The 27998-nt window shown below is 47.9% G+C and overlaps 2 protein-coding genes across 2 annotated transcripts in view; one reads left to right on the forward strand and one right to left on the reverse strand.

Annotated features, from left to right (window-relative positions):
* NT5DC2 (5'-nucleotidase domain containing 2) overlaps nt 1–23759 on the forward strand; it is a 28844-nt gene extending 5085 nt beyond the window's left edge. The window contains exons 2-14 of the mRNA XM_059823181.1: nt 2946–3130; nt 3933–4007; nt 5951–6006; nt 7740–7833; nt 11584–11712; nt 14971–15031; nt 15706–15808; nt 16319–16420; nt 18250–18331; nt 21916–22002; nt 22485–22625; nt 22874–22938; nt 23393–23759. Of these exons, the coding sequence (XP_059679164.1) occupies nt 2946–3130; nt 3933–4007; nt 5951–6006; nt 7740–7833; nt 11584–11712; nt 14971–15031; nt 15706–15808; nt 16319–16420; nt 18250–18331; nt 21916–22002; nt 22485–22625; nt 22874–22938; nt 23393–23654 (1442 nt within the window). The 3' untranslated portion in view covers nt 23655–23759. The remainder of the gene's footprint in view (nt 1–2945; nt 3131–3932; nt 4008–5950; nt 6007–7739; nt 7834–11583; nt 11713–14970; nt 15032–15705; nt 15809–16318; nt 16421–18249; nt 18332–21915; nt 22003–22484; nt 22626–22873; nt 22939–23392) is intronic.
* A 2802-nt stretch (nt 23760–26561) lies between these two features.
* Nucleotides 26562–27998, reverse strand: part of STAB1 (stabilin 1) — a 63689-nt gene continuing 62252 nt past the window's right edge. The window contains exons 65-69 of the mRNA XM_059823368.1: nt 27789–27941; nt 27545–27664; nt 27169–27315; nt 26689–26841; nt 26562–26612 (exon numbers count right to left, since the gene is read on the reverse strand). Coding sequence (XP_059679351.1) covers nt 26562–26612; nt 26689–26841; nt 27169–27315; nt 27545–27664; nt 27789–27941 — 624 coding nt within the window. The remainder of the gene's footprint in view (nt 26613–26688; nt 26842–27168; nt 27316–27544; nt 27665–27788; nt 27942–27998) is intronic.

The following is a 27998-nucleotide window of genomic DNA, read 5'->3' on the forward strand; positions in this document are numbered from 1 at the left end:
AACCAAACAGAAACTCAAACTTCTTGAACCCTGGCTCAGTAAGCCAGGCATGTTTGGGCTTTCATATTGAAACCAATCTTGCATGTGCTCCCAGCTTCTGTCTCTTCCCTGATGTAGTTTGAACCTGTGGAGAGACTGCGTGAGCATAAAAAGGAGACTGACACTGACCGCTCTATTGAGGAGGATGCTGCAAATGGGCTTTCACACTGAGCCAAACGTGCAGTGTGAATGTGTGGACTGAAACCCAGAGCTTTTCCTTCTTTCTAGGAAATCAGTGGCTTTGAAACTACTGTAAATATAAGATGGAGGATGACAGCATGGAAGGAGCAAGCTGTCAGCAAGCCTGGTGCAAGTTTGTTTGGTGACAATGATGCGTGATAGGAAGCGTAGCAAGTAGATGTGCAGTGCTCCAGCAAGTGTGCGTGGGGAACACATTATGTGTGAAGCAATGGTGATAAAGCATTTTGGCTAGCATATGCATCTTTATTCGGCCCTTATGAGGTAAGAGAGAACATGCTGTGTAAGTTAGTGACAAAATGTCTGAGTGGGGTAAAATGAGCTGGGCAGGAGGGTGTCAGATGACAGCAGAGAGGCTCTGTATTTTTTAAGCTAGCAGGGAGGGGTATGACTTCATCCAGTGGGTCTAAATATAGTTCATAAATCATACTTTGTGACACAGTTACTTCTTATGCTTCTGATCACAGATAAGACTCGCTTCATGTGCTTGGTGAATCTCAGACTACCCTTTACTTGTTACAAAATCATACCGCTCCCTTAGATTTTCCTGACTGTATTTTTGCAAAAGTCGTGGCTGGAGTATGTTGTTGAATCTAGATGGGTTTCATGTCTTCTATGAAAGGAGAGATGTGGTTCAGGCAACAGTATTTTGTGCTGCTCTCAGACTATCAAAATGTGTTGTAATAAATCTGTTAGCAAATGTTGAATGTTGGAAGAGCTTGACCTCTCTGTAGGGATATGGTAGCAGCAAGTGGGGTGTGTTTGTTGTGGAGGGAAAAAAAAAAATGCTTTCATTAGGAGAGGAACGCATTGCATATTTGCACTGCGATGTGAATAGGGTTGTGTCATTTTCCTTGTGAGGAAGAAAAATAACACCCTGCAAATCCCAGTGTATGCTTAGAAAAAGATCTTCCCACAAGTTATTTGGAGGTGAGGACAGGAAGTGGAGCTGTTTGTTTGTGGTGCAGAGAGCATTTATGATGAGAGAATTAAAGTTCTGATCATCTGAATTCTATTTACACTTCCCATCTTTTAAAATCCCCGTGGAAAGTACTCTGATTGTTTCTATCCTCTTCAGCCTCTTCTAGGAACTTTGCCACCAGCAGAGTCACTGAAAGAGGGCTCTTGTTCTTGCTGTGTAGCCAGTAAGTCAGCCCTCCTACCTTAAAATACTGCTTTCTTTTCTAGTAATTCCCTTCTAGTTGATCTGGTGAATTGCATTTGAAGGCCAAAGGAAAGTGAGTTAGGAGAGAGGGATGGGTATGCTTTGTAATGCATCTCTCCCCTGAAAAATAAATATTACGATATATCCAAATCCTCTGTTTCTTTGCTCACTTCTTCGCATTAGTGCTCGCAAATGTACTTTGGACTTTTACCTAAATTCTGTAACCATTCCAGACAAAGTCTTTTTTGGGAATGGCTGGTATCTCTTTCTAATAATATTTTTTTTTTTTTTTTGTTCTAGATTCAGATGAAACTTGGTTTTATAGCAAGGAAGCACTAAAGAACTGGCACAGGGGTTCTTGCTAAAAGCCAAAAGTTAAGGTAGGAAGGGAAGAAAAAATCCTACCCACTGATGCTGTGTAGGATCTGGAAAATATCTGCACTTTTCCTATCATTCAAAGAGAAAATTACCCGTCTTTGAGGGGGGAGGAAATGTCTCCTTCCCCTCTCTGTCCCCCAGTGTGGATGTGACTAGGCAACCTACTACAAGGAACTATTTTTATTGCTCTTTCTCATCTTGCAATGGACAGCTCTCATGGAGCGGGAAGCCTGGGGAGGGTCTGTTCCTGTCTCTCGCATTGTAGTGCAGCTAAAGCTCTCTGCTCCTTAGACTAGCTCTAAAAAAGGATATACAGGTAGTTCAGCTGCTAGGTCATTTAACCCCCATTTTCCCAGTGGTCTGGGGAGAAAAGTGTTATTCACAAGCATCTTGAACAGTAACCCTGTTTTGAAGTGACAAACCACACGCAAGGACTGAGCTGTTTCCACAGCTGTTTATCAGAGGAAAGCAGATAACTTGTTGCTATCAGCATTACGTGCTCCAAGAGTGTAGCTTAATGTGTTGGGTTTTTTTTACATTTTGCTGGTGTTTGTACAAAAACCTTGTTTTATCCTGCCCATTAAAAAAAAAAAAAAAAGCCCTAACGATACCTGCAGGATAGCTCTGTGAAGTCTGGCTGCTTCTGTGAGAAACAAAAAATGCCAAAAGGCAAACATCAAAATTTCTGATTTGAAGTAAGCTAGATTTCTCAAAGAGGAGACTTAGCCTGTTTGCTTTGCTGAAGTTTTAAGTAAGGGGCGCATATTTTTCTAGTGTTATATTGCAGCTACCTTTCACATTGGTGAGTCTGCTGAAAATGCAGCTGCTGTGAGCTAGAAATTTGACACTTCAAAATCGCGGGTCTGCTTTGCTTCATGTAGGCCAGAGACCCGAGGACATTGCTTTGCAGCTTCCTGACACAAAAGGTCAGTCTTACTGTGAAAGCGGTCAGCACCATCACCAGACACAGCCAAAGGTTTCACAGTGTGCTTTTTCACAGGGAGGATTATTTGAGCGGGTTAACAGCAGCAGTCTTTGACAGCAGCCCTGTGCTCCTCTTCTGCTGCTGTGAGGTACTTCCAGCTGCTGTTGGGTCCAGAACAAAAAGTTGAAATTTCAGTGATCGTCGCAGTTTCTCTAACCTCTCCCCTTTCCCTTCCCTTAGATCTCCTTCCACCAGGAGTCTGCAATCTCCTCAACCCAGCCGCTATCTACGCTAACAACGAGATCAGCCTGGGAGATGTTGAGATATATGGCTTTGACTACGATTACACATTAGCACAGTATTCTAATTTACTACACTCTATGATTTTCAACACTGCCAGAGACATCCTAATAGATCAATTCAAGGTAATGATGTGCTAAGAATTTCCACTCAATTAAGCTTACTGCTGTCTTTGCAACACCCCAGACATGCTTGCAAAATGTCGCATTGTGTGCATGTGTCAATTACTTGTTTTATTGAGATAGATTTCATGTTTCACAATCTTTGATTGCAGAAAGTTTTGTCTGTACGTGGAATTAATTTCCTTTGAGACAATTTGCCATGCTCTGCATTCCTGAGGTTTTATAAATATGGAGCAGGAACCTTAGTCTAGAAAGGTCTGGTCTGTTTTACCTAACTGTGGAAATAATGCCTACAGAATTGCTGGTTCGAGGTACACGTGGTGGATAAACATGAACCTTGGGCCAACATTGAAGCTGTACGGGACTTGACATGCGCAAGTCAATGTGGATGATGCTGTATAGCATGTCCAATAATGGGCACCCTGTTTGCAATAGGTGACTAGCCTGTCCATTTTCTTCTCATCACGCCTTTTTTTCAGAGAGGCTCTGAAGTGCCATTGCTTTGCCAAATATATGCATTCAGTGGAGCTTACTAGAAGTGTCCTCACTGCCTGAATGAATCTGTTACGTTTTCACTAGTGTCCCTTACATGAGAGAAACTAATTTTGGGGATCCTGATCCTTTATGTCTTTCTCCATTCATCTACTTTCTTTGTTGAAGGGGCAAAATGAAGTGCATCTGTTCCTTGGTCAATTTATGCCTGGGGTGAGATGACTAGGAGGACTAAGCCAGCTCAACAGGTGAAATAATTTTGTTGATAACCCAATGCTTTTGCCTCTAACGATGTCGCTGTCTGTCTTCCCAGTATCCAGAAGGGCTTGGGAAGTATGACTATATTCCAGGGTTTGCCATACGTGGACTTCACTATGATGTACAAAAGGTAAGCTGTACAAAGTTCAGTCTCCTGGGCTCTGTCTTCCATTGTGTTATGTTTTTAGTGGAAATACTTTCTGTCATTGCTTACAATAACATTGATCACCAAACTATCAGTGAAATGCATAGTCCGGGTGGCTGCACTTTTCATTGCATGGGTTCTTCTTGCTTATAAACCTTCCAAGGGAAAGATATCTTTTGTGTTTGCATAGCCTCTAGCTGAATGGGACATTCTAGCAAAGACCTCTGGTAAACAGCCTTGCCAATTTGAAAGTCAGTTAATTCCACAAGCTAATTAATAGAAAACTCAGCTTGTTTGTGTGATCATTTCTGTCTTTCAGGAAGTTTAAACAACAAACCTCAATCCTGCATCTACAAGTAATTGCCAGGAGCAGAGGCATTATGCCTTACTCTAATAATAGAAATGACTTGTCAGGAGAATGCTTTAGGAAGCCTTCCCTACCCCCACCCCGAAAAATAGGACTGCTTGGAAAAAGATCCAAGCTACTTGAGATGCATGCTTCTTAGAAGCACAGGCTAGCAAAGTGCAAGCATTAGCTTTAACCCTTTTCACTGCTGTGGAAGGGTTCCCTGAAAGCCTCATGCCCAGTGATGTAATGCTGGCTGCTGCTGCAGCCAGGCAGTCAGGTGGGAGCACAGCAGAGAAAGTTGCTTCACTGTAGTAGCTTTTCTTGCATTGAGCTTTAAGCAAATTCAGGGAAGCAGGCAGTACAGGCTGGAGTGTGTGTGCTGTTCTCCAGCAGTGGAAAAAAAAAAAAGGGAATGAAGAAAAAAACTATATAGAGTTTTCCTGTGTCTTTTGTCCTAACTGAGGTGACAGCATGGCAGCAGACCGCTCACGCCTCTGCCTTTATAAAGTAAGAAGTAGATCTGTGAGAAACTGAAGTTTCTTTCTCTGTTTAAATCTCTGGCTGATACATTGGAGGAACACAGAGGCGACTAGCCTAGCCAAGGAAAGCGCCCTTTGAGTGAGTAGAAGGTGAGAACTCTCTTTTCTCAGGATCAGAGTTTACAAAACACATGAAAAACTGGGTAGTGCCTGTCTAAGTAAATCTTTCAGCATATTGCCTACACTCCTCACAAACTAGTGGGTGGTCTGCCCATGGTGTAACAAGCTGCACTGATATGGTATCGTGATAAAAGAAGGTGCCTGAAGGTTGTGAATGCTCTGTGGAATCAATTACTTTGCACTGTGGTAGAAACAGCACAAATAGTTTGATGCTGTGTCCTTATTCGAGTTGCAGAGCGATGCGGGTTTAGTGTGAGGGTGCTTTCCATGCCCTGAGAACTCGTGTTATGGCTTCAGAATGATGGATGGAGTAGAACGGATGACTCATGAATAGGGGAGCCTGATACAACAAATACAAAGAAAGCTGTAATGTTACCAGCCTGGTGTGCTCGTGAACATCTTTGCCTAAATGTCTATTGGGGAGAGGAAGACATGGTGGAGGGGGGAGCTCTTGTGTAAAGAAAATGACTGGGTGCAGCTGCGCTTTAAACCAAAACGTGCCCACTTAGTTCTGCTTAAGATAAATGTGAGGAGAAATAGATCTCTTGTGCACACAAAGCTCCTGTGGAATGTGTGTGCTTTCGTAAGGGAGATAAGAAGAGACTGTCAGAGTCACAGAAACATTGTTCTTTCAGTTTTTCAACTGCATCCCTGTCCATTAACTTTGGAGTGTAACAGACGGTGGTATTTCAGCTCATAGAAAGATGGTCTTTTGCCAGAGAGGCAAATACAAAGTCACAATATGAATAAGTGTGTGTAAAAGTGGCTGGGGAGTAAGTGCAGCTTAAAGTACACAGATGTAGGATGTTTATATTGAATTTTATTTTCTAAATGTCATTTGTGTGGAACCTGAAACTTAAAATAAGGTTTCAGTGTAAACCTACCCAATTCTAACAGTAAATATCCATCCTTTATCACAGAGTCTTCTGATGAAGATCGATGCTTTCCATTATGTCCAGCTGGGGACAGCATATAGGTCTGTCAGTTCTGAAAATAATTTTCTAAATGCCCATATATGCGAGGGTGGATTGCTAAAGCTGAGTGTATGCTCACGGCATATGGGGGTTGTTTTTGAGCAGAGCCTAGTCTCGTCTGGCTTATCCTGTTTGCACTTGCTTCAAATGCTTACCTGGCATATAATTGCAGGGAATTATTTTTCTCAAGCATTTCAAGCCAAGTGTGGGTGGGAAGACCTGAAGCTTTTTGTAATGGTTAATGACGCATCTGGTCACGTACTCTGTGTGTTGTCTGAGTTGCAGCTACAGCTATCTGTTAATGTCTGTGAGCAAACAGTGCAAGTAGGAAAGGACTTCTCTGTATATGCTCCACATACAGGCCTGTCTTCTCCAGGCAGGAGTGTATTCCTGCAGTGGTCTGCTATGCCTTGTCACAAAGCTAAGAGGGGAGTGGTCTGGATGTGCAAGTAAAATCTTAAAGCAGTGCAGACATGTCAATAAAGTATTGATGCATCAGAATCTGGGCTCAGTTTAAGGCCTAGGTTGTCCTGTTTTTCCTTCTCTTCTGTTGTTCTCCAAGGAGAACTGAGTGTGCTTTGGAGCAAGTGGCTGAAAGTTGCAGAGCAAACTTTTCTCCAAAACGTTGAGACTGGAGACTGGGAGAAAACCTTGCCCCAAAGTGGAGTGGGATTCGTGTGTAAGAAGTAGTAATTCGTAGATATCAGTAGCAAAGCTCCTGTAAATCTGTGTTGTATTTCCTGAGCATGGAAGCCAATGTGTTGTTTTTTTTTTCTTGAACTCTGCCCTTTTGCTGTTAAGCTTCAGTAAACACTCTAAGAATATTAAGAAGGGAGTTTCATAATCAGAGAGAATTGGCTTCTTTGAGTGCTAGCTTTTGGGGGGTGGGAAGGAGGGGTTGGTACTGCCCCATATTTCACTTCAGCTTCATAAAGAGATTTTTAGCTAAAACGCATTTGAACTTTTTTCCCTATTATCTGTTTGTAACTATCCTTCTTGAAGTGTCCTTTTCCTAAACTGTCCTTTGCTTTTGAGCACAACTGAGGCAGCTTTTAACTTCTCAGAAGCTGTACCATGATTGAATAGGAAAGGAGAAAGGGAAAGTTGCTGACTGCTTGAGTAAACAGCCATCAAAAATTGTGCAAGAGGCAAAACCTGCAGCAGTCAGATAACCTGATGTTCACAAACAGTACAGCTCATAGCCATACCTGTGATTACCGTGTTTTGGGGAAACCAGCAATCTCTGTTGAATGGTCTTGGCGAAGAACTTGTTTTGCTTAGGAAAACTGAATAGGAAGGAAACCTCATTTTCAGAAAGCTCTTTTCCTACACCTTTGCATTTAACGGTGATAAACCTCATGGAAGCAACCTCTCCAAACCTACAGTTACCTAAGGCTGCCAGAGTCAGGTCGTGGGGCCGATTTGGTGGGGCAGTCCCATCAGCAGATTGACAGCATACAGAGAGAAGCCTCTGTCTGAACTCTCTGCTGGAATGTGGATAAGGCCCCTCAATTAACTCGGAGGAGCAAACAAGGTATCTGAAGAATGTCTCAGGAAAGATTTAATGTGAATCTTAAGAAACCATGGAGCTGTCAGGCTCTCTGGCTATCTCTTGTGCAAGAGAAATGCATGAGTTTTAGAAAGGAGCCTGTTTGTCCTGTCTTCTCTTTCTCTGCAGTTTGTAGCTCTGTGCAGATTGGTGATTATTGACAAACTATTTCTGTTTTGTGTCTAGAGGGCTCAAACCTGTGCCTGATGAAGAGGTAATCGAACTCTACGGTGGTACACAGCACATACCCCTGTACCAGATGAGTGATTTCTATGGCAAGGTATTGTAAGCCCTTTACTGCTATGATGCAGCAGCTCTTTTAACAGCTAGGAAAACAGAATGAATTGTATGAGCATGTAAATGACTCCAGCCTCCTTTGGACTCCAAAAGACTCAGTCCCTAGTGAGCTGCAGTGTGTGTTTTTGTTCTAGTGGGAATTTGCCCCAGAGGTTATTTAGCAGTTTAGCATGTGAAAGCCATCTGCGAAGCATTCACAAACACCAGGGCTATTGGCCTAGAGCTGAATGGCTCTGGAGGCTGATAGGGAGATGTTCCCTGCTTGTTCTTTGGCCAAATCTAGCTCCCAAGCTACCAGGGCAGCCTGCAGTGATGGTGTGTGCAGTGAGTTGTGTGGGAGGGGGTATGTGTGTGTAGCAGCAGGGTGCTTGCAATGCCTTTCTCTCTTTGGTTTTGGGTAGGGGTTTTTTCCTTCATGAAAGGGATCCCCCTTCACACTTCTTCAGACCTACTCAGTGGATATTATTCATAGAGTTCACATCCGTGAATGTTGGGGATTTATTTTTAGGCAGAAGAGCTTACTGTCGCAGTAAAGGACTGAAATTCTGTCTGTAGGAGCTGCAGAAGTCCTTTGCTTGCCTGAACTAGAGGAAGTTAGGAGGGATTTTTTCTTCCTCAAGTGTCTAGTGTGGTGCAGTGGGCAAGCGGGGTCGTTCACATCCCTTTCCCCCCAGAGCTGCTTTGTTTCTTGCCCTTTGTTAGTTCAGTTGCCTTAGGGGAAGCTGGAAGGAGAAGGGCAGGCTTCCTCTGGTAATACCCCTTTGAGTCTGCTGTGTGAAGTCTCCAGCCAGGTCACTTTTCCCTTTCTCTCTCGGGAACAATTAATCTGAGTGGTTGCTTTCTGGATAAGTATATACTCTGTTTATAGCTCAGTGTTGTTTCCAGCTTTGAAATAGGATGTTTCTATTTAGAATTTGATATCTGTCTGTAAACTGCACTCGATTAGTCTCCTGCTGTGCAACTCCCCTCGCTCCTGGCAAACTTGAGATGATTTCACCTTTCTTTTTAAATAATTGTAAACACGAAATCTGCTTTGAGTTGTGGCCTTTTGTATGACCAGGTGCTCATGCCAAGGTGCCTTCCTGTGCTGCTTTGTATGTACCAGGTGTTTTCTTCTTTCCTGTAATTAGTATTGAAAAAATTGGTGTAACAGTTGGCTGCAGAAGTAGAGATAGCAGCTTATTCTTTGCAAAGAGGTGAATCTCCTCTCCTAATAATGTAATGAACTCCGTAAAACTAATAGGTGGATTCCAAAGAGAATGAAAGTATATACAACTAATGACATTTGCATCCAGCAATGTCTGCTCAACCTGTGCCACCAACACATTAGTGGGAAAGCATCAGGGTTAAGATGACTGCTGGTGTAAGCAGGTGCAGTGCAATTGGTGTGGAGTGAGGCTTTAGCAGGGGTCTTCGATCTTGCCCTCCTTGGTCTGCCATGCTCATGTTGCCACCTGTATGGATAACAGGAAGGTCTGCCAGGACAGTGATTCCAGGCAGCAAGATATAAGACAAGTGGGACTGATGGAGCTGAAGCATGTAAATATTCTCCCGTAAGGGTTTTCTTGATCCTCTGTTGGCAAGAGTGTGTAGACAGCTACCAGCATGCCAACACCTGCAGTAGGTAGGCACAGATCTTGCCCAGGGTTAGACGATGCAACTAGTGTGGCTTGTGCTGGCAGGACTGGCGCTGGCCTGTAATGAAGGTGGGGAACTTATGGGTGTTGTGGAAGAAGCATATGTAGCTTTCTTTCTAAAACTATGGTCCAGTTTTCATCCTGACTTGTGTCAATATGTCTGCTATAAGGAAGTTGAGGCCACTAAAGGGAGGGGGGGGAGACTGGACGTGCCTTGTAGGATGACGGTATAAGGCACAAAAACAAAATCAGAGTTGACTACCTACAAGGTAAGTCTTTGCTGTTAACATAGAACATTTAACTGTCTCCTCTATGCTTAAGGTCTTGGTGGGACAGGTCATGGCTCTGCTGCGCTTTGCTAAATCCCATACCTAGCGATTTCAGTAGGAACTGCCTGTCTGTGTCCCTCTTGCTTCTTTCTCAGAATCCCTGAACAGGAAAAAAAGGTGGGGGATGTTTTCAGGAAATTTTGGTTTTGCTATTGGGAGAAATGTTCCCTTAGCAACCACACATCAAAATGGACAAAAATCTGTTGAAAAGATTCAGTGAGTATCACTAGGCAGCACCACCGTGCAATATGTGGCCCAAACCAGAGGGTGTTCTCTTCTGCTGTAGGTCAAGTTGTCCTGTGCTGGATGGATGGATAGAAACTGTATAACCCTCAGCACACCAACAGAGCTTTTGATTGCAGCATTTTTGGTAACAAACCTCAGGCAAAATGCTGTTTGTTATTCCATTGCCCTTTTGCATTTTCTTTTTTGACCCCGGTTTGTGTTGTCTCAATATTGCCTTTAGAGAGTGCTGCAAACAGTGCTAGTCTCTTGTTCTACCCTTATAAGACCAGACTAAATGGGAGATGTTACTGTTGTTACATCCTGACATGACAGTGGCACATGTTTGTCATTAGACATGGACCTTCTGTCAGCTTCCACCATGTCTACATTCTGCGATCTTTAAGATGCTGCTTTCATGTCTGTCTTTCGCATAGCTCTAATAAATGCCTTCTGGTGTGGACTGGTATTATCCTACAGAGTTGCAACTTTGCAGCTGTCAGTCATGGATTGCTCAAAGCTCACATGCCACAGGCATGATGCAGCTGGATTGCCAGGACATCTCTGGTGACTGAGTTCCTTGAGAGGTCTGTGTACTTCCCAAATTGCTTTTCATGTACGAGACCTTAGTAACGGTTCCCTTGGCTGACCAGGCACTTCAGTGATGAAAGATGAAAAAATTTATTCCAGCTTCAGCTTGCCAGTGAGACTCACCATAGTTCTCTGCACAGGTGGTACATACTGAATAAACAAGCTTTATTTATTGGAAGGCCTCTCTGGAGCCAAAGTTGGCTGTCGACCTGCTGATAGGTCTGTGATTGATAGGCAACAAAAATAGCAAATGTATGGAAGAGCTGCAACCTTGCCTAATGCAAGGTGAGTTATTCCTTGGGCAGGATTTAATTGTCCATTTCCACTTGACTGCTGTGTGGGCTGAAGTTCTTTTTCTTCTTCTTTGTGCCCACTCTGGGTTTTCCGTAGTGACTCAAGGACAGGCAGGCATTGACAAACTGTTGGTTGGAGTCATTCTTGCATTGCTGTGTGAAACCTCACTGGAATGTGGTTAGAGTAGCTTTGGTGCCCATGTGTCCAATGCCACAGCCTGGTTTAGATGAGCAATGGGGCACCTCCAGCAAGGGCCATAGCTGCTTCTGTAGCAAAGCATTGTCTCTTGGCACCTGTGGTAATGCCAAGAGGCCAGGTGGGAAGCTGAGGGCATGGGGTTGTAAAAAAAGTTAGTGTCTAGGACTGACTCCCCGCTTCCTCCACCTTCATCCCATGGTGTTAATGATGTTGGGTTTGTTTACTGATTTCTGTGAAGGAGAAGCCTGCCTCTTGTCAAGTGTTAATGCATTAGGTTAGCGTTTTGGTTGAGAAGAGAGGATACTTGCTGAATGACTGGGACTTGCCACATTAGTGTTTTTCTTTTTGTTAGCCTGGAATGTCTTCCAGACGGTAACTGGGTGATATGAGTGTTTGTTGGCTTGGCTTTTTTTTTTTTCCAAGTATTTTTTGTTTAATATGTCTTCATTTTTTGCTTTCCAGGGTCCGTCACTTAAGCAGTTTATGGACATTTTTTCTCTTCCTGAAATGACGCTGCTTTCTTCAGTCATTGATTACTTCATAACTCATGGCATTGAGTTTGACCAGGTGCATCTTTACAAGGATATATCTGTGAGTAAAATGTCAGCTGCCCCATAGCTCATACACCACATCAGAATTGTGAGCTCTGGTGAGCTCTGCAGTACCCAAACCTAAGGGGCTGTTAGCGAGTAGCCTACTATGACAGTGTTGCTGCCGCTGTAGATTAAAGCATTACCAGGGAAATTCAAAGCTGTGTTTTCAGAACATCTTAGGTTTCTGTCTGTACTATAGAGTTGGTGTTGCTGTACATTATCTCTTGCAGGAGTGCCTAGGCTGGTTAGGTTGAAGGTCCTTCTGTGGAAACGTGTCACAAAGCTTGTGTAAATGTTTTCTGGTTCTGCAGACTTTTAAGATCTACGTTTTCCTGTTAATGTCTCATTTTTCAAAGAGGCTTGGTCTGACTGTGTACCAAACAGTTTGCTTTATACAGCGATTGTTGTGAAACACCTGCCCTTGCCTGCTCTGAGTATCCACCCCTTCCCTTTGCAGCCACAGTCTGATCCTTTTGGGGTGTTTTCCAATGGGTGACTGTAGCTTCAAGAGCCAGTTACTCCAAGGTGCTAACTGTGCCCTCCAGCTTCACTCCTGGCATTTGAAAGGGCTGTGTGGGATTATCAGCATTGTTAGAGGGTACTGTTTGACTTCTTAGTTAATGCTGTAGGCAAGATGTAAGTGCTTGAGATTGCTGCCCTGGGTGACTTCTGTTGACAGAGGATGCATCTTCCTTGGTAGCCAAGCCTTATCGCATGCCTTCTTCCATGGAGAGGGGTTTTTGATTTGTACCTTATGGGAATTTTATGCTCATCCACTGGTAGCTGCCCATACATACACTGTTCAGTCTTCTTGTAAGGGAAATGGAGCTCCACATCTGTGCTGCTGCTTTTGCGATAAGGATCCACCCTGTCAGCTTTGCTGCAGCCAAGGATTACAGCTTACGTTCTGACCTTCTGTTAGTGCTTGATAAGAGCGTGCCAGCCAGTTTGCCACAAGACCTTAACATGTTTCTAGGGTGTTAGTTGTTGTAGTTGTTTTTGCTCTTGGGGTGGGGAAAATGGGAAGAGAGGATACAGCTGAATCCTGAGGCCTTTTGTCAAGAGCGTCTTCTGAGTCTTCTTTTGAGGACAAAATGGACTTGTTCCTAATTGAAGTCTTGAGAGCAGGTGCTTGCCATAGCCTTATAAGTACTTGGTACAGGGTAAACGGTGTGCTCAAGGCTCAAAACTCCTGAGTACCAATCCTGGCATTTGTCTTCACATGCTTTGCTGAGGGATGTTGTTATTCTGGAGGAGTGACTGAGGTAGGCAGAGAAGAGTGCTGCAACAGAAAGTCTGTGCCAATGCCTGACATCTATACTGAAAAGGTGGGGACTGTCCTGTGCTCTCACCAGAGGAGTTCTTGCCTTTTTCTGTACAATAAGGATAAACAAAACATTTTTGCAAAACTTATCCCTTTGCAGTATCTGAACGCAAGCACAAAGCAATGGTTTGCAGACATGAGCACAAAAGATCCTTCTGTGCTTACACAGGCAGGTGTCCAAGAGGACTTGCATAGCCCCAACTGTTATTACAATACAGGCTCACAGTGAGTTAAGACATGTCTAAACCTGACACTGTTCTGTAATTCTTAGTGGTAATCCTGATTGCTGCTGTGTGTTTGGGAGCAGGTTGAGTGCTATAGGCGCTGCACTAAGTCAAAAGGGCAGACCCTGAGGCAACGGTAAAGGATAAAGCTGACATGGAAACCAAGTATTCTGGTCACACCAGTTTTGTCACTTCATATTTGAGAGTAGGAAGGTACAGTTTACCCTGCTTTCCTTTGGAGGAGGTTTTGAGCCCTGTTTGACACCTCCCCAGGCTACCAAGATTTTACCTGCAGGAATCTTATAGTTCTTCCCCTCTCTTTTTTTTTTTTCCCTTTCGCTTCTTTTGCTTTTGGGGGGCAGGGGTTTAGGGGAGGAGCACACTGGAAAGCTCTTTTGGCTCTGCAAAGGTAGTTTTGACACAAATCCAAAGCATTGCTTGTAGTGCCAGTGCTGTTCAAGAGGAAGTTGTTTTCTTGTTAGTGCTCTTGCTTTTTGTTCAGTTTCTTTCCAATAAGGCAGTCTCTTGGGGAATGGGATGCGACCTCTGCCTTTCTCTGATTCAAATCTACGTGGTGGAAAGAGACTCCTAAACCTGTTTTGAAGAGGTGTCGCCTCCTCCTTCATCATCCCTCATCTAAGTTGTAAATTCTGATCCTCTCCCAGCTTTGAAGGAAATGATTTTTGGGGTGATGTGCAGGTTTCACCAGCGCTGCAGTAACACCAGGTGGCTGTGTGTTCAAGTGTCACCATGGCAATGTCAGTGGCAAGTGTGGGAATCCAGTATGAAAGGGAAACTCCTCCGAAAGAGCACACATAGTGTAACAGTGATTTAAGGGTCCTGGGGAAAGGCAGCATTTTTTTACCTGTCTAGATTGTCAGGGATGAAAACGGTACCGTTAAAACAAGCATTTGCATGTGCAAACACTGCAAAATGTGTTGCTGCTCTGGAAATGGTTTTGTGTATCTGGCATATCCCATTGGATGGAGACCTGGGAAGAATCTCAGTTGGGTGTGTCCAAAAATGTGTTGCATCTTGGCTTCTGGCTTGGAAAATGGAGGATATTTGTATGCCCTTGACAATACCTGTTTTAACTTGCCTCCCTCCTGAAAAGTGGGCAGCTCTGCTTTGGCAAAAAACCCTCATCCTCCAGTGGAAGCTTCTGCTCTGCCTGTGCCCACTGCCCATCCGGGGCCGGGAGCTGTAGCTCCTTGCCTTGTGGGGAGCGTTTTGGAATCACAGATGCTCACCTCTGCTGCTGTTTGCCTTGGCCACACTCCTGTCCTTTGGGTCACATTTGGCACAGGCACTGGGAGGAAGAAAAGCCAGTTAGTGTCTGGGCCAATACGGTTTTGGGGCAGTGTATGGTTTTGGAGTTGCGCAGTCTTGATTGCCTTGGTTAACAGTGTGTTAACATGTGCTGGTTTCCAGGAGCAGGAAGGAAGCTGTGCTTTCATGATAGGTTTTGAGGTTTTTCCCTATGTACTGCATCAGCTGAGCTAGCCACTGCAGTGTTCTTTTTGGCATCTTGGTGAGCCTCACTGTACAAGGTCCTCTGCTTAGCATTAATGTAGCTTTTGCTCATTCAGCAAGAAGAGGGGATGTGTCATTACTGTATTTGTCCTCAGTTGTGGCAATAGGTTTGCATGCGGGGAAACAGGAATGCCATAAGTAAAACTGAAACTTTTTTCCCTGCTCTTTTCTTTAGGATGCTATTAGAGATGTACATGTGAAAGGAGTCATGTACAAATGGATTGAAAAAGATCTGGGTGAGTTAAGTAGAGCTCTGGTGCCAAATCCATTTTGATGTTTCTCATACTATGTGGTGTTCTGTGTAAGATGACTGTGTAGGCCCTACACGCAGTCACAGGAGGCAGGGGGACACAGAAATTAGTGAAATACTTGATTGTGGCTTGCCTAAAGGCAGCTGAGGGGTAGAGTGGTATTAAGAACCAAGTGGTATTTAGGGTCAGGTGGAGGATCTATTTTAATGGAGGAAATGACTACCTCATTGCCTGTGTTTCTGTTTTCCTTCAGCCTGTAAGCAAGGGGTGATGGTCCTTGGCATGACGTGAACATGCAAAGGCACCATCTGGGAAGGCTTCCTCTTCATTCAGGGGAAGGAAAGCTCCTGGTAGCAACGTGGCCTGGAGTGGCTGTGCCTGTCCCTTGTGATGGTTTGGTATCAACCCTCTTTTTTTGCCAACCTTTTCAGTTCCTCAGTCTTTCTCTTCCCTCTAGATGGGATTGAGGAGGATGAGGAAGGCCATTTTGTCACCATGGTGGTTTTACTACCTGCCTGCCTGAGGTGGCTCTAACTCAGGCCTTTTGCATCCCTGTTGGTATAGGGGCTCGGTTTGTTTTTGTTTTGTTTTTAAAGAAATGTGGTCATGAATTATGCCAAAATTTTTTGATTGATGATGTCCGTTTTATTCTGAAATAGAACAGTATATTCTGCATGGGGATGAAATCTATGCTGTGCTAAACCGACTGGTGAACCACAAGAAGAAACTCTTCCTCATTACAAACAGTCCCTTTAGCTTTGTGTGAGTACCATTATTGCGCATCGATGGGTCACCATGGCACAGCAAGAGCTGTGCAGTGCAGTTGCTCCTGTGAGCACCTGAAAGTTGTATGCTAGAGGTTTTTGTGGCAATAGTCATGACAGTGCTTTTGGGGAGTCAGTTGTGGTGAATGTTGCAACCCACAGTTCTCTCTGCACCATTGACTCTCACTTTTTGAAGAAGATACGAGGCTGTGGCTGGCCACAACATTACAGAGCTGCCACTTTGGATTACCTCTAGCAGCTTTTGCTGCATCACAGACTTCTCTGGACTTCCCATGGTACAGGAGAAAGGGTGGGATGGCTTGAAACTGTCAAAAAGTGCTATATCAATCCTCCATGCAATGAGACAGCCTTGGGGGATTCACAAATTTCTATGCTTTCTTCTCTATTACTGAAATGAGAGTAAATTTAGGACAGACTGTTGTAAAGATGCAATGTTGGGTGAAAAAGAGGACTGGATCTGTTAACTTTTCTGTTCCTTTGCTCTTAGGGACAAAGGAATGAAACACATGGTTGGCAAGAACTGGCGGGACTTATTCGACATGGTCATTGTGCAAGCTGACAAACCCAACTTCTTCACTGATCGGCGGAAGTACGTGTCTTGGGGCAATACTGCATTGCTGCATGTGGGCTTGAGATTTTGGGCCCCCTTCCCTGGAGTAAACGGCTCCTTTTACCTTCCAAAAGAGTAATGGTTTTCTAAGCATAATCTAGGTCTAGTAGGCATCCAGCCGGCCGCTGCCCTCTCAGATAATCTCTGAGGAGATGAAAACTGACCAGTCTGGGAATAAGTGGATGGAATGGGTAGTGCCAAGCAGAAAGCGCGTTTCTAAAATTGGCTGTCTTAAGCCTCATCAGTTTTGTCATGGTCTGGGCTTAACTTAGATTTTTAGAGGTAATAATGTACTTAAATCTTTAGAAAGAAAAGAGGAGTGGAATGGTATGTATGAGAGCTGGCTATTTCTTGGCTCTAGGTCTTGACAGTGTGTCAAAATCTTTCCTTTTCCTGTTCCCCACAGCAAATACCTCTGTGGTTTGTTTTTTTGGTTGGTGAGGGTTTTTTTTATTTTTTTCAGTTACCGGATACATACTGTTTGGTAATAGGCAGCTTTTGGAAGCCTTTGTACGTGGTGGCTGGGTTTTGTGGTCAGTTAGGAGCTGCCAAGGGACTAACTGATAGGCAAGCTGCTGTCCTAGCTCTGCTCTTTGGATTATTGGCTTTGGGAACTTGTGTCTGCTTTGTTGCCTCAACTTATGACTGACCAGGAATTACTGCCCTTGAGGGAGAGGTCCATTCTTTCCTCTTTATGTATTTTCTTTTCCCCATTTCCCAGGCCGCTAGCATAAACAGGAATAAACCTATGAGATCACTTTATAAGATGCACTGACCTGGTAAAGGTTTTCTTCATGGGATGTGGGTGAAGTGTCTTACAAACGTAGCCTGGAGCTATGATGATCTAGCCCTCTAGGAGATAAAACCTTATGGCTGCATGGTGCCTAAGGTCCACTCCTGTAGTGGGCCAGTGGAAGGACATGGCACATACATCCAAGGCAAGGGGAACCTCTAGATGGTGAGCTGTAGTGAACTGTGGAGTGTTTTCTCTGAGGGGGAATGCAGGTGTGCACTGGAGACCACTCAAGGTTGAAGAGCCCCTTGCCCGGGTAGGCTGTAGAGTTTATGGTGGGAGGTAGGATTACTTCTGCCTTATGGCAGCTCAGGATCATACAGTACTTCTGGATGAGATTGTGCTCTGCTTGCAGGAGCAGCAGCTTCATACCAAGGCTTTTGATCCCAGAGCTCACAGTTTGGAACTCCTATCTCAAGAGGGAGCAATGTTACCATTGTGCATGAATGTTCATGGGGGTCAAGTAACCTAAGCCTTGTTTTGTTTCGTCTGTCCAAGTGGAAGGTAACCAGGCAAGCCGTCAGGAACAACAGGAGCCAGCTCAAGTCAGCTGCCGAGATCAGTATGGAGACTGCTTTCCATCTACTCTGCAGACTGCTTTATCCTATTAAGACATTCCACAGTCTCTGTGCTGGGGCGTAGCCAGACTGGAACAGGACTCAGTGTTTCATGGCAAAGCCTTCTTGGCCTTAGCATTTCAGAGGGAGTTGTTGTTGTTGTTATTATTATTATTATTACTTTCCTCTTCTCTGTATCTGAAAAGCAAAAAGAGTTGTTACGGATATTGCCATGAAATGGTTACAGTCAGCAGAAGCATTTTGAAAAGGTATTTCCCTCTCACACTTTCTCTTCCCCTGTGAAAATAGTGCAGAAGACCCAGATGGTCACTTCTCATGTAGAGCTTTTATTATGAGTTGTTACATAGGTAAACAAGTTTTCCGATTCAAATGTTGTGGTTGCTGGGTAACAATCGCCAAAAATCAAAAGAAGTTGACATCTCCTCCCTTTTTTCCAGACCTTTTCGAAAACTGGATGATAAAGGCTCACTGCAGTGGGACAAAATAAACCAGCTGGAGAAAGGAAAGATCTACAAAGAGGTAAAGTGACCTGGATGCATAAGGGGTATGAAGCAAGAGTCTGAAATGGTGGGGGCTTATAAGTCCCCAGTTCTGGAAGTCCCTGGAAAAGCCTGGAAGTCACTGGAAAACAGGAAAATCTGCTTAGTCAGGGTGGGTGAAAATGATGAGTTCTTCTATAGTGGATGTTTGACACTGATGTTTGAAAAGTGAAAAATGGAAATCTTTCAAAAAAGCTCCTGTTACAGAGTTAGAGGGCACTTGTAAGGAGACAGGCTCTTGGCTCTGTGTGCTGTGCTGGCTGGTGGCAGCGAGAGATGCCCTCTGTCCACATGCAGAGAGCTCTTGCTGGCCCGGTAGGACACTGTCCCCCCGAATGCTCTCAGCATGTCTTTTGGCATGCTATGGAGCAATAGCCTTGCGATTTGCACGCTTCTGAAAAGTCTTTCAGCTTCTGCTGGATGTAAGCATTAGAATAAAGGGTCTTTTCACATATCAGTAAACCCTGCCAAGGGCTGTGTTGCCTGTCAGTATGCGATAAACTGACCTCTGAGAATGGTGAGAGATGCTTCGTGCCAGGTGTAGAAAAGGCTGCTCTCCCAGCAATCACAGTTTTTTACAGTTGCAGGAGGCAGAGCTGAAATGAAGTATACCAGAGCTGCCTGGTAGGAAAACTTTTTGTCTGCAGCTCTGAAACAGTTTCCTACCCAGCTCCGTGTGTGGGTCATGCTGCAAGAAAGGTGTGTAACGGGAGTGATATATTCCACCCAGCTCAGCTGGGCTTGGCATTAAGAGATGGAGGGACAGGGACAAGGGGGGAAAAGGCAGCGAAGGGACAGTTAACTTAGGAAGCTGGGTGCTTGCCATTCTGCCCAGGAGGACCCGTGATGAGTTACATGTGCCAGGCTGAGTTTTTCCATGTAGCTGCCCTGTTTCTGTGAGAAGGGGTAGTAGGGAAACATCCTCTGCATGTGTAGGAGGGGTTAGTGAATGCCCCCTGCCCCAGCATACAGTGAAACCTTGACCCTAGGAGCTCTGTTCTGACATTGTCCAGTGTGGCCAATAGTGCAGTTTTCCCTTGGCTCTTCTGATGCCCCGCTCCTGAAACTGTTGCCCTGGCCGGGGTCCCAAGAGTGTGCTCATTCAGGGTAAGAAGGCAGAGCTCTCTGCAATCTGATGTGTATGTCTGCATACACATGTGTATGTCTGATCTTCCACACCTCACTCCAAATCATCCTCTGTAAGGTTGGAAAAGGTGGACTTGTGGAGGAGGGCATGGAGAAACAAGTTTGATCAAATAGACTACAAAGCCTGGCTCCTGTCTCTCTCCCCTTCCTGAAGGACAAGCATGTCCGAAGAACGGGCTGTTACTCTGGTGAATTTGCTGCGCTGGGGTGTTCTTGCAGCTGGTCTGTCCCCTGAGAACAAGTTGCTTCTGGCTTTAGGACGGTTTGTTCTTGGTTATGTGAGCTGTCCAGTCCCACGGGAAGAAACTGTTAGTGAGATTGTGGTCAAGTAGCTGGGACCTGACCTGCAGTAGAAAAGTAGGTCATGTCCTTGAGCAGTGCTGTTGGGAAGCCTCTGGCCTGTCCGGTGGGTCTGTCAAAGCAGTCTGGTAGTGTCCTGTCCTCTGCCAAGAGCTAGGAGCTGGGAACATGCAAGTAGAGCTCATACAAAGTCTCTCTCCCAGTAGGTTAGCAGCTCCCTCAGATGAAAAGGTGCATCTCAGCCATAGGGTTTATTGCTGAATTAAATTCCCCTCTTGACCACCCACATGCTGTGGCCGCAGATTGCTCACCCAAATGAATGGTGCATTGGGGAAGGGAAAAGATGAGGGAGGAAGGAGGGATGGGTGGGACTTTGGGGTCATCTCCAGTTCTCCCCCACCAGGATGTTCATCTGACTGCATCAAGGTTGTTGCCTAACTGTGGTTCTTGGGATGTGACGGAGTGTGTATCCTGGTTGTAGTCTACCCTGTCCCCAGCGTTTTTGGTTTCTTGGAGTTTGCTTCTTTCTGGCAAGTGTTAATGGCCATGGACCGTGCTGTGCTGGTGATGTTGCTAGAGGCCTCTGAGCTGACTTGTTCCTGTCCCCTGAAGCACAGCTGTGTGGCAGTTGTGCTGTGGGTATCTCATATGAATGGGACCTTGGGGATGGGGTTTTGCACTGGGAACTGGGAGGTTCAAGTGATGGCCCTCTAGTCCCTCCTTTCTGATAGAAGTGGTGTTTTCTGTTTGTGGCATGTATATACTCCCATCCCTCCACTAGTCTGCAGTCTCCAGACAGGGGGAGGAGGACAGCTGGCTCCTCGAGGTCATGTAACAGGTCTGTGGCACAGTGGAGGTCCAAGCACAGGTTTCCTGGTTGTCAGGTCCACTGCTGTTTGAGGTGACTGGAGCACAGCAAAAGGACCATCCTTCTTCCAAAGCTGTGGTCCATTTCCCTGCTCTGCCAGTGGCTTCCAGAGCAATCCTCAAGCGAGCAGCAGCAATGTCATGTCCAAGAAATGCAGAGGCCTGCCTGGCTGTGGTTCCCTGCTGTTAAGGGACATCTGCACAGCTCTGGTGATGCTGCAGCAACGGGAGGCCCAGCATGTTGCTGGTGGCCAAAAACAGGGCTGCAGTGTTTAGGGGTTTTCTGCCTGGGCCAGTGCTGTTGGGTAGGTGTCCTAGCTCTTCCCTGGCACTGGAGACTGGCTGGAGAGATTGCTGCCGAGTGGGTCACAGATTGCTTGTGCTGGCACGGTCTAGTCTGCTGGTGTTGAGTTTTGTTTCTGTTGTGACTCATGTGGAAAACTTGTGTGGAGATGGAAGAGGGGGGTCCCTGAAGTCTCCTCTGTGTGCGGACGGATGTTTGGAAAGCCTTGAAAGCTGCTCTGTGCTGTGCTTTCGCTGGTGCTTTGGGGTTTGGTTTGTTTTACTTCGCTGTGAATCTGCCCAAGCTGCCTGGCTTTTTGGCTTGGGTTAAGCAATTCCTGTGAATGTGTGGGTGTTATTAGCCTTTCAGATTGGGATGGTGGTCAGTGATGTGAGAACAGCCTCAAGTGCTTCTGACTCCGAAAGCCTTGCATTGATGGTGCTCACTGTACTTCCACTGCACCCTGTGAGATGAAATCGTTCTCATCTGAGCCCAGCAACTTCTAGACCCAGAACTCCTGGGGTTCTTTCTGGCCATTGCTTGGACTTTTCTAATTTAGGTGTCTTTCACTTTTGGCCTCTAAACTGCCTCCTTTTGTTGCCTTTTTAGTCGATGTAGTCCTCTTGACTTGCTGTGCCCTAGAGCACAGAAATTCCCCTGAATTGCCTATTCGGTTCGGAAGAGTTTCTGCCTTTTTCTGTAGCCTGAGAAAAGCTGAGGGGTGTACAGGAGGGTTGGCACATGGGAAGAAAGTGAGATAAGGTGGGGAAGGACAGAAACCTCTGGGTTTGGATGGTGGGAGAGCGAGCAAGTTGACATCTCATGAGACTGCTCACATCTGTATGTGGTAAGGTGGCATGTCCAGTTGCATTGACAGTCCTGCTGAGATGGCTGCCCAGTACCATCTGGTGAGGATGGAGGCATTTGGCCTGTAACCATCTTTCTCTCTGTGCTCCTTTTATTAACAGGGTAATCTCTTTGATTTTCTGAGGCTGACAGGCTGGCGTGGGTCCAAAGTGCTCTACTTTGGTGACCATCTGTACAGCGACCTTGCAGTAAGTAAGAAGTTCTCTGCTCTCCAGTGAGGTGGGAGCAAGTCTGCATGACTGTTGCAGTTGCAGCTGTGTTGGAGTGTAAGGCAGGGTCCTGTTCCTGATCTGAGTGCTCAGGTCTCCAGTATGCTGTGCTGGGTGCTCTGCAGGCTGCGGCTTTCGGGGCACACATAGGACATGTAAGCATCCCCGCTCCGCTGTTATGCAGACTCAAGCAGTGGAGAAAGGGCTCCAGAAGTACTTTCTGTGGGTAAAGAACATCTGCTGGTCTTGAGAGCAGTTTATGTGAATCCAACATTTCTAGGTGTTTCACACACCTGATGGCCGGGAGATGGGTGTTACCAGCATGACCTGGCATGGGCCGTGGATGTGGGTCCCCTGAGAATCTATAATAGGAACAGACCACTCTTCTAGAAAACAGGGTTGTGTTTGGCTTTCAATCTTTATGTTGAATTCTTGGTTGTTTTTTTCACCCTGACCTCTAGGACCTCATGCTGCGTCACGGCTGGAGGACTGGAGCCATCGTTCCTGAATTGGAGACAGAGATTCGGATCATAAACACAGAGCAGTACATGCACTCCCTGACCTGGCAGCAGGCTCTGACAGGGCTGCTGGAGAGAATGCAGGTAAACAGCTCCTGTCTGAGTGTGACGGGTAATATGCTGCCTTCTGAGTCTGCATTTTGGGCTTAGTGTGGGAATGGTGGGACGTACCATCTTGCCTGTGTTCTCAAAAATATCTATCATCTCTCTCATCACCCTCCTGGTGCAGTGGACTTCTTGGGGATTTGTGAGTTACAGCGGAAACTTGGGGGAGCTGAGGTGTGGCCTGCAGGGGTGACGCAACATGGTGCTTTCTGCTGCTATCTTTACAGATGTATCAGGATGCGGAGTCGAAGCAAGTATTGCTGGAGTGGATGAAGGAACGGCAGGAGATCAGGTGAATGTTGTCGCCCTTGCTCATGAGGACTCTCGAGCGCTCCCAGGCCTGCACGGGGTCTGTTTTGTAACCTGTTTTGGGGACACTGGTGCTGTAGCTGTTGGCCTATGGTCCTCCCTGGTGGCAGTTGTCTAGGTGGGGTGGAAAGCAGCCGTGCGGTCCTGCAGCCTGGAAGGTTGGACTGGTTTGAAGGCAGGGTGGGAAAGGGGAGGTGGTGTCACTCTGTGCTGGGGGTGGGGGGGGGGGGGTGGGGTGGGGTACCCCGTACAGGTACGGTAACAAGGAAGAGTAAGAGTGTGGTAAATATTCATCACAGTCTCACTGCACAAGGACTGGTCTGCATCACAGCCTGGGTGGGAGGGTACTTGGGGTGGCCCAGGGCTAAGGGAGTGGAGGGGGGGAAAATCTGTGACTATAGCCTTTTATCTACAGAGCACCATCTCTTTCCTCTCAGGTCGCTGACGAAGAACCTTTTCAACCCCCAGTTTGGAAGCATCTTCCGCACCTTCCACAATCCCACATACTTCTCTCGACGGCTGGTGCGGTTCTCTGATATCTACATGGCATCCATCAGCTGCCTGCTGAACTACGATGTGAATTTCACCTTCTACCCCCGGCGCACCCCTCTGCAGCACGAGGCTCCGCTCTGGATGGATCAGCTCTGCACAGGCTGCATGAAAACCCCCTTCCTGGAGGAGATGGTGCATATCCGGTGAAGGGCCAGGTACTCTGGGCAACAGCACAGTGCCAGTCTGTAATGGGCCCCGGCTGCTGGGCCAGCAACACCTCTGTCTACCACTAAAGGGCGTTTGACACTTACAGATGTGTGTAGATGGTGTGGTTTTTTTTGGTTTTTGGTTGGTTGGGTTTTTTTTTTTTCCCCCCTTCACTGGCTTCATCCCTTTCCCTGAGGTGCTTTGCAGGCTGGACAGAGGATGGGTGCTTATTCTGGGCCACAAGTGAGCTACAGGGAGTCCTCTGTAGGAGTAGGTGAGATGACAGAGAGCCGGTGGTGGTGGGAAGCTGCTGCTCCCTGCTCTGTGCCCAGAGAAGTGGCTCAGAAATGGAGTCATGAGTCTCTGGTGCTTGGCGAGTGTAACGCAGACTCCCACGTGAGGTGTGACAAAGTGTGTCAACGCTGTACCTGCCCCGAGATCCTTGGGAACTACAGTGTGAGTGATGCTGCAGGTGGATAGCAAGGGGACAGGGCTGCCGACTCGGCAACCGGTGAATGCATCACACATGACAGAGCACCAGTAGTGTTACCTATCCAGAACTGGTCCCAGCAGCCCTCAGCCCCATCCCGCTCCCTGCCAGACTGGTCTGTCCAGCTGGTGCCTCTGGAAGTAACTGTTAGTTAAAAGTGCAGGATGTACAAGTCCTGTGGGAGACCTGGGTGGGAGTAGGTCAGACAGTCTAAAAACAAGTGTTTGGTGGCATGCCTGTTGTGTGAGTGAGCTTAGTTTATTTTTTGGGTTTGGTGCCACATGACATCAATATTTTGGCACTTGATGCAGTATGGTCTGTTGGGACGTCTTCAGCCTTTTAGGGAAGCTGCAGTGTTGTCAGCAAAGGTGCTGACCTTCCACCTGTCTTCGCTGAGATTTGGCCTAAGGTGTATAAAGTGGTTAGTGAGGATGTCTGGGGTGGGGTGTGAGCATGAAGTGCTGCTGGATGTGGTGGGTCCAAATGGGGAGCATGGCCATGCAAAGCATTGTAATTTCACCTGAGGAAGAGGAGGAAGAAGAAAGAGATAATAGTAGTGATGCCAGAGCATAGAGGACAGGGGACAAGCGTGATGGCCTGGAGGCCCAGGCAGGTCAGAGCAACTTTGGGATGTGAGGGGCAGAAAGTAAGTTAGTTAGTTAGTTCTTCATTAAGCTCAGGGCCGTGCTGTGTGGTGAAGGGGCAGCTGGGTGGGTAGGGGCTGGTGAGAGTTTGTGCCACCCTGATGCTGCATGCCATCGGAAAGCTGATGATGGCTATGGGATGAAGGGGTAAGATGCATCCCTTGGAGGGGGTGGGGTGGTGTGTGAGGGCCCCAAAGCATGCAGGAGATGAGTAATGCAGCTGCTCTCCCTGGAGAGAGATAGACATGCAGGGGCAGTCAGGGGATGTTTGAAGGCAGAGCTCTTGGTGCAGGCTCTAGAGATGTTGGTTGCCTTGGTCCACCACCTCCTCCCCTCACTGCTCCACCATTTGTAGATGGCAAGAAGGGTGACAGACAGTACCAGCTTGCTTGCGGGGACAGTCGGTGTTGAGGTGACAGGAAGGAGAGAAACGGAACAGAGAATGGATGCACTTGTGCTGGGTCTGACCGTGAGCAGGCCAGGAAATGGGTGAGCCACTGCAGTGTGTTCATGATGGGTTTTCAGGATGCACAGTGTGTCTGTGTGGCGGGTAAGGGTTGTTGGTTTATGAGGGAGGCTGGGGGATTAGCAAGGGGGCAGATACAGGTTGCTTGTGAGCACTGGGCTGCAGCAATTGCTGTATGGGCTGAGTGTTGTCAATATGGGGAGCAGCCAAGGGAGAGAAAACAGGTCGGTGTGGAGGATCCTCTGCCAGGGAAGTCCTCAGAGAAAGGCACTGAAGTACAATGTGTAAGTGTGTGTCAGCAACCCTCAGTGAGATATACACACACACACACACATACACACACACACGTCTCTTCTCCCGCCCATTCCTCTCCGGTGGTGTGCCAGGCTAGTCTGTCAGTCTGTCACTTGCGTCACGCTGCCTTGTCTTTGCACTACATGCCAGCCTGTTGCAGAGTTTCGAAATGCCTTGCTCCTCGACTCCGTGGCCTGAACGCTTGCTGTTAACATAGCTGCTCTAATCAAACGGTTGTAGTATGTGCATGTGGCATTTGACGTCTTTGTGCTGCGTGTAGTGTGAAGGCTCAATAAAAGTCTGCAGCATGCAGTAACTAACTGACTAACCAACTCACTACAGGGGTGGTGTTTCTCGCTGTTCATTTGCCTGCCCTGGGGGGCAGCTCTGGGTGCACAACCAAGAGCCTGGGGTGCAGCTGGGACGGGTGTCTGAGAGACCAGGCCTGAGACGTCCAGCACAGAGCAGTTTGAGCCCCTTACGGCTGTAGTGCAGGCAGGGGGGCACCTGGATGGAGCAAAAGGGTGTTCAGGGTGGCGACTGACTGATGTGGCTCGTACCTGACCATGGCGGGAGGGTGCGGGTACGTGAGAGAGGGCTGGCGCTCCCCAGGGGCTGTCACACACACAGACTGCCGCAGTGGGTGGCCTGGGTGGCCGTGCCTCCCTGGGGTTGGGTGAACAGAGCCCTTGGTGCCGGCGGTGGGGGCCGGGGCACGGCTTTGGTAGGCAGCACCTCGTACAGGGCAGTGCCTGGGGAGGGACCCACCAAGACAGGCGCTGGGCTGGGGGCGAGAACGGGCTGGAGGCCCCGTCTGCTGGGGGCTGACGGGGCGGCAGGTAGCAGCGGGGTGGTCGGTGGGAGGCTGTGGCTGGGGCGGCGAGAATCGGGGCTGAGCCGCGCTGACAGCCCAGCGGCGGAAGGCAGGCGCGGGCAGGGCCGGAGGCGCTGAGCTCTTTATTTGTCTGCGCCCCGCGGGGCGGGGCGCGGCGGGGGCCGAAGGGAGCGGCGCCTCACTGCAGGAAGCCGCGGGTGTCGGTGCAGGCATCCGCCAGGAGCGAGTCCTGCGGGAGAGAGCGGCGTGAGACCGGGGAGCCCGGGGCGGGGGCGCGCGCGCCGGAGGGGCGGGGCGGTACTCACGTGCAGCGGTTCGTAGTCGGGGGCGTGGCCGCCGTAGAGCGGGTTGGGGATGGCGACGAGCGGCCGCTGGGGGCGGGGCCTGGCGGCACGCAGCCCCGCGCGCTCCTGCTCCGGCACCGCTTCTTCCTCCTCCTCGTCTGCGCGCAGGTCCGCCTGGAAGGGGAGCCGCGTGATTGGCGGGGCGGCCGGGGGCGGGGCTTCGGCGCGCCCCACCCACTCCTTCCCCCGCAGTGGGCCTGGCCTTTGGCCGCCCCCTGCCGCGCGGGCGGAGCCCCCTTTCCGCTCAGCACACCCACCCCATCGCTCCCGCTCCCGCCGAGCTCCCCCCGGACAAGACAGGGCACCTGCGAGCGCCTCTCCCCCGCGTCGCTGCCCCCCGCCGCAGCCCCCATGATCCATGGGGGGCTGATCCGTGCTTCCCCAGGCTCCATCCACCTGCCCTCCCCCGCCCCCCCTCCCCAGCCCGCCGGCTGCACTTACCTGAAAGTACCCGAACTGCTCCTCCCGCCGCCGCCTCTTCACGCAGTAATAGGCAACACCGGCACCGGCGGCCAGCACCAGCGCAAAGCAAAGCGCTGACAACGTCCCTTTGGCCACAGAGCCCGATGCCTGCGCCATGCCGTTCACCTGCGTCGAAAAACAGCCTCCTGGTTACAGCAGGCCCCTGGCAGAGCGATGGGATCTCCCGCACCGCCACCCACTGCTGCTCCCCAGTGACCGGGGGCAGCCCAGCCACAATGAGCAGAGAAGACCAGGCCAGTCCTTGGGATGACTCGGTCGCCTTGTCCCCGGTTCCCAGGCCTGGTGCCAGCTGTTTCAGCACCTTCCTTCCCCGTTTGTGCCCTCGGACACTCACCTGACCAAGATGCACAACAGGCGCTGGGATCCTCAGTGGCTCTGCAATTGCGTGAATGATGCCGTTGAAAGCTATGATATCCCACTCCACAATCATCGTGTCATTGATCCCCCTGGTGTCCTACAGCACAGGACAGAGATGATGTCACCCAACCAGAAAGCCTCGCTGTTGTTCCCGGTCTCAAAAGAGAGGTGGTGAAAACCTGTGGGGTTTTTTTTTTGACCTCTGCCAAGGTTAAACCTACTGAGTGCTCTGTACTGTTGCCCATTGGGAGGTCTGATACATGGAGGTCATATCCTGACTGGGACGGGATGATGGTGCCCGTTGTGAGGTTGAAGCTGAAGAGGACGACATTGCTGGATGACACATGGAGCTTCAGTTCTTCTCCTGTCAGCGTCTAAAAAAAAAAAAACAAACCAGGGAGCAGGGATGAGAAACGGCGGAGCTGGCTTTC

Source organism: Gavia stellata, chromosome 12 (assembly GCF_030936135.1).
Source record: "Gavia stellata isolate bGavSte3 chromosome 12, bGavSte3.hap2, whole genome shotgun sequence".
NCBI classification, from domain to species: domain Eukaryota; kingdom Metazoa; phylum Chordata; class Aves; order Gaviiformes; family Gaviidae; genus Gavia; species Gavia stellata.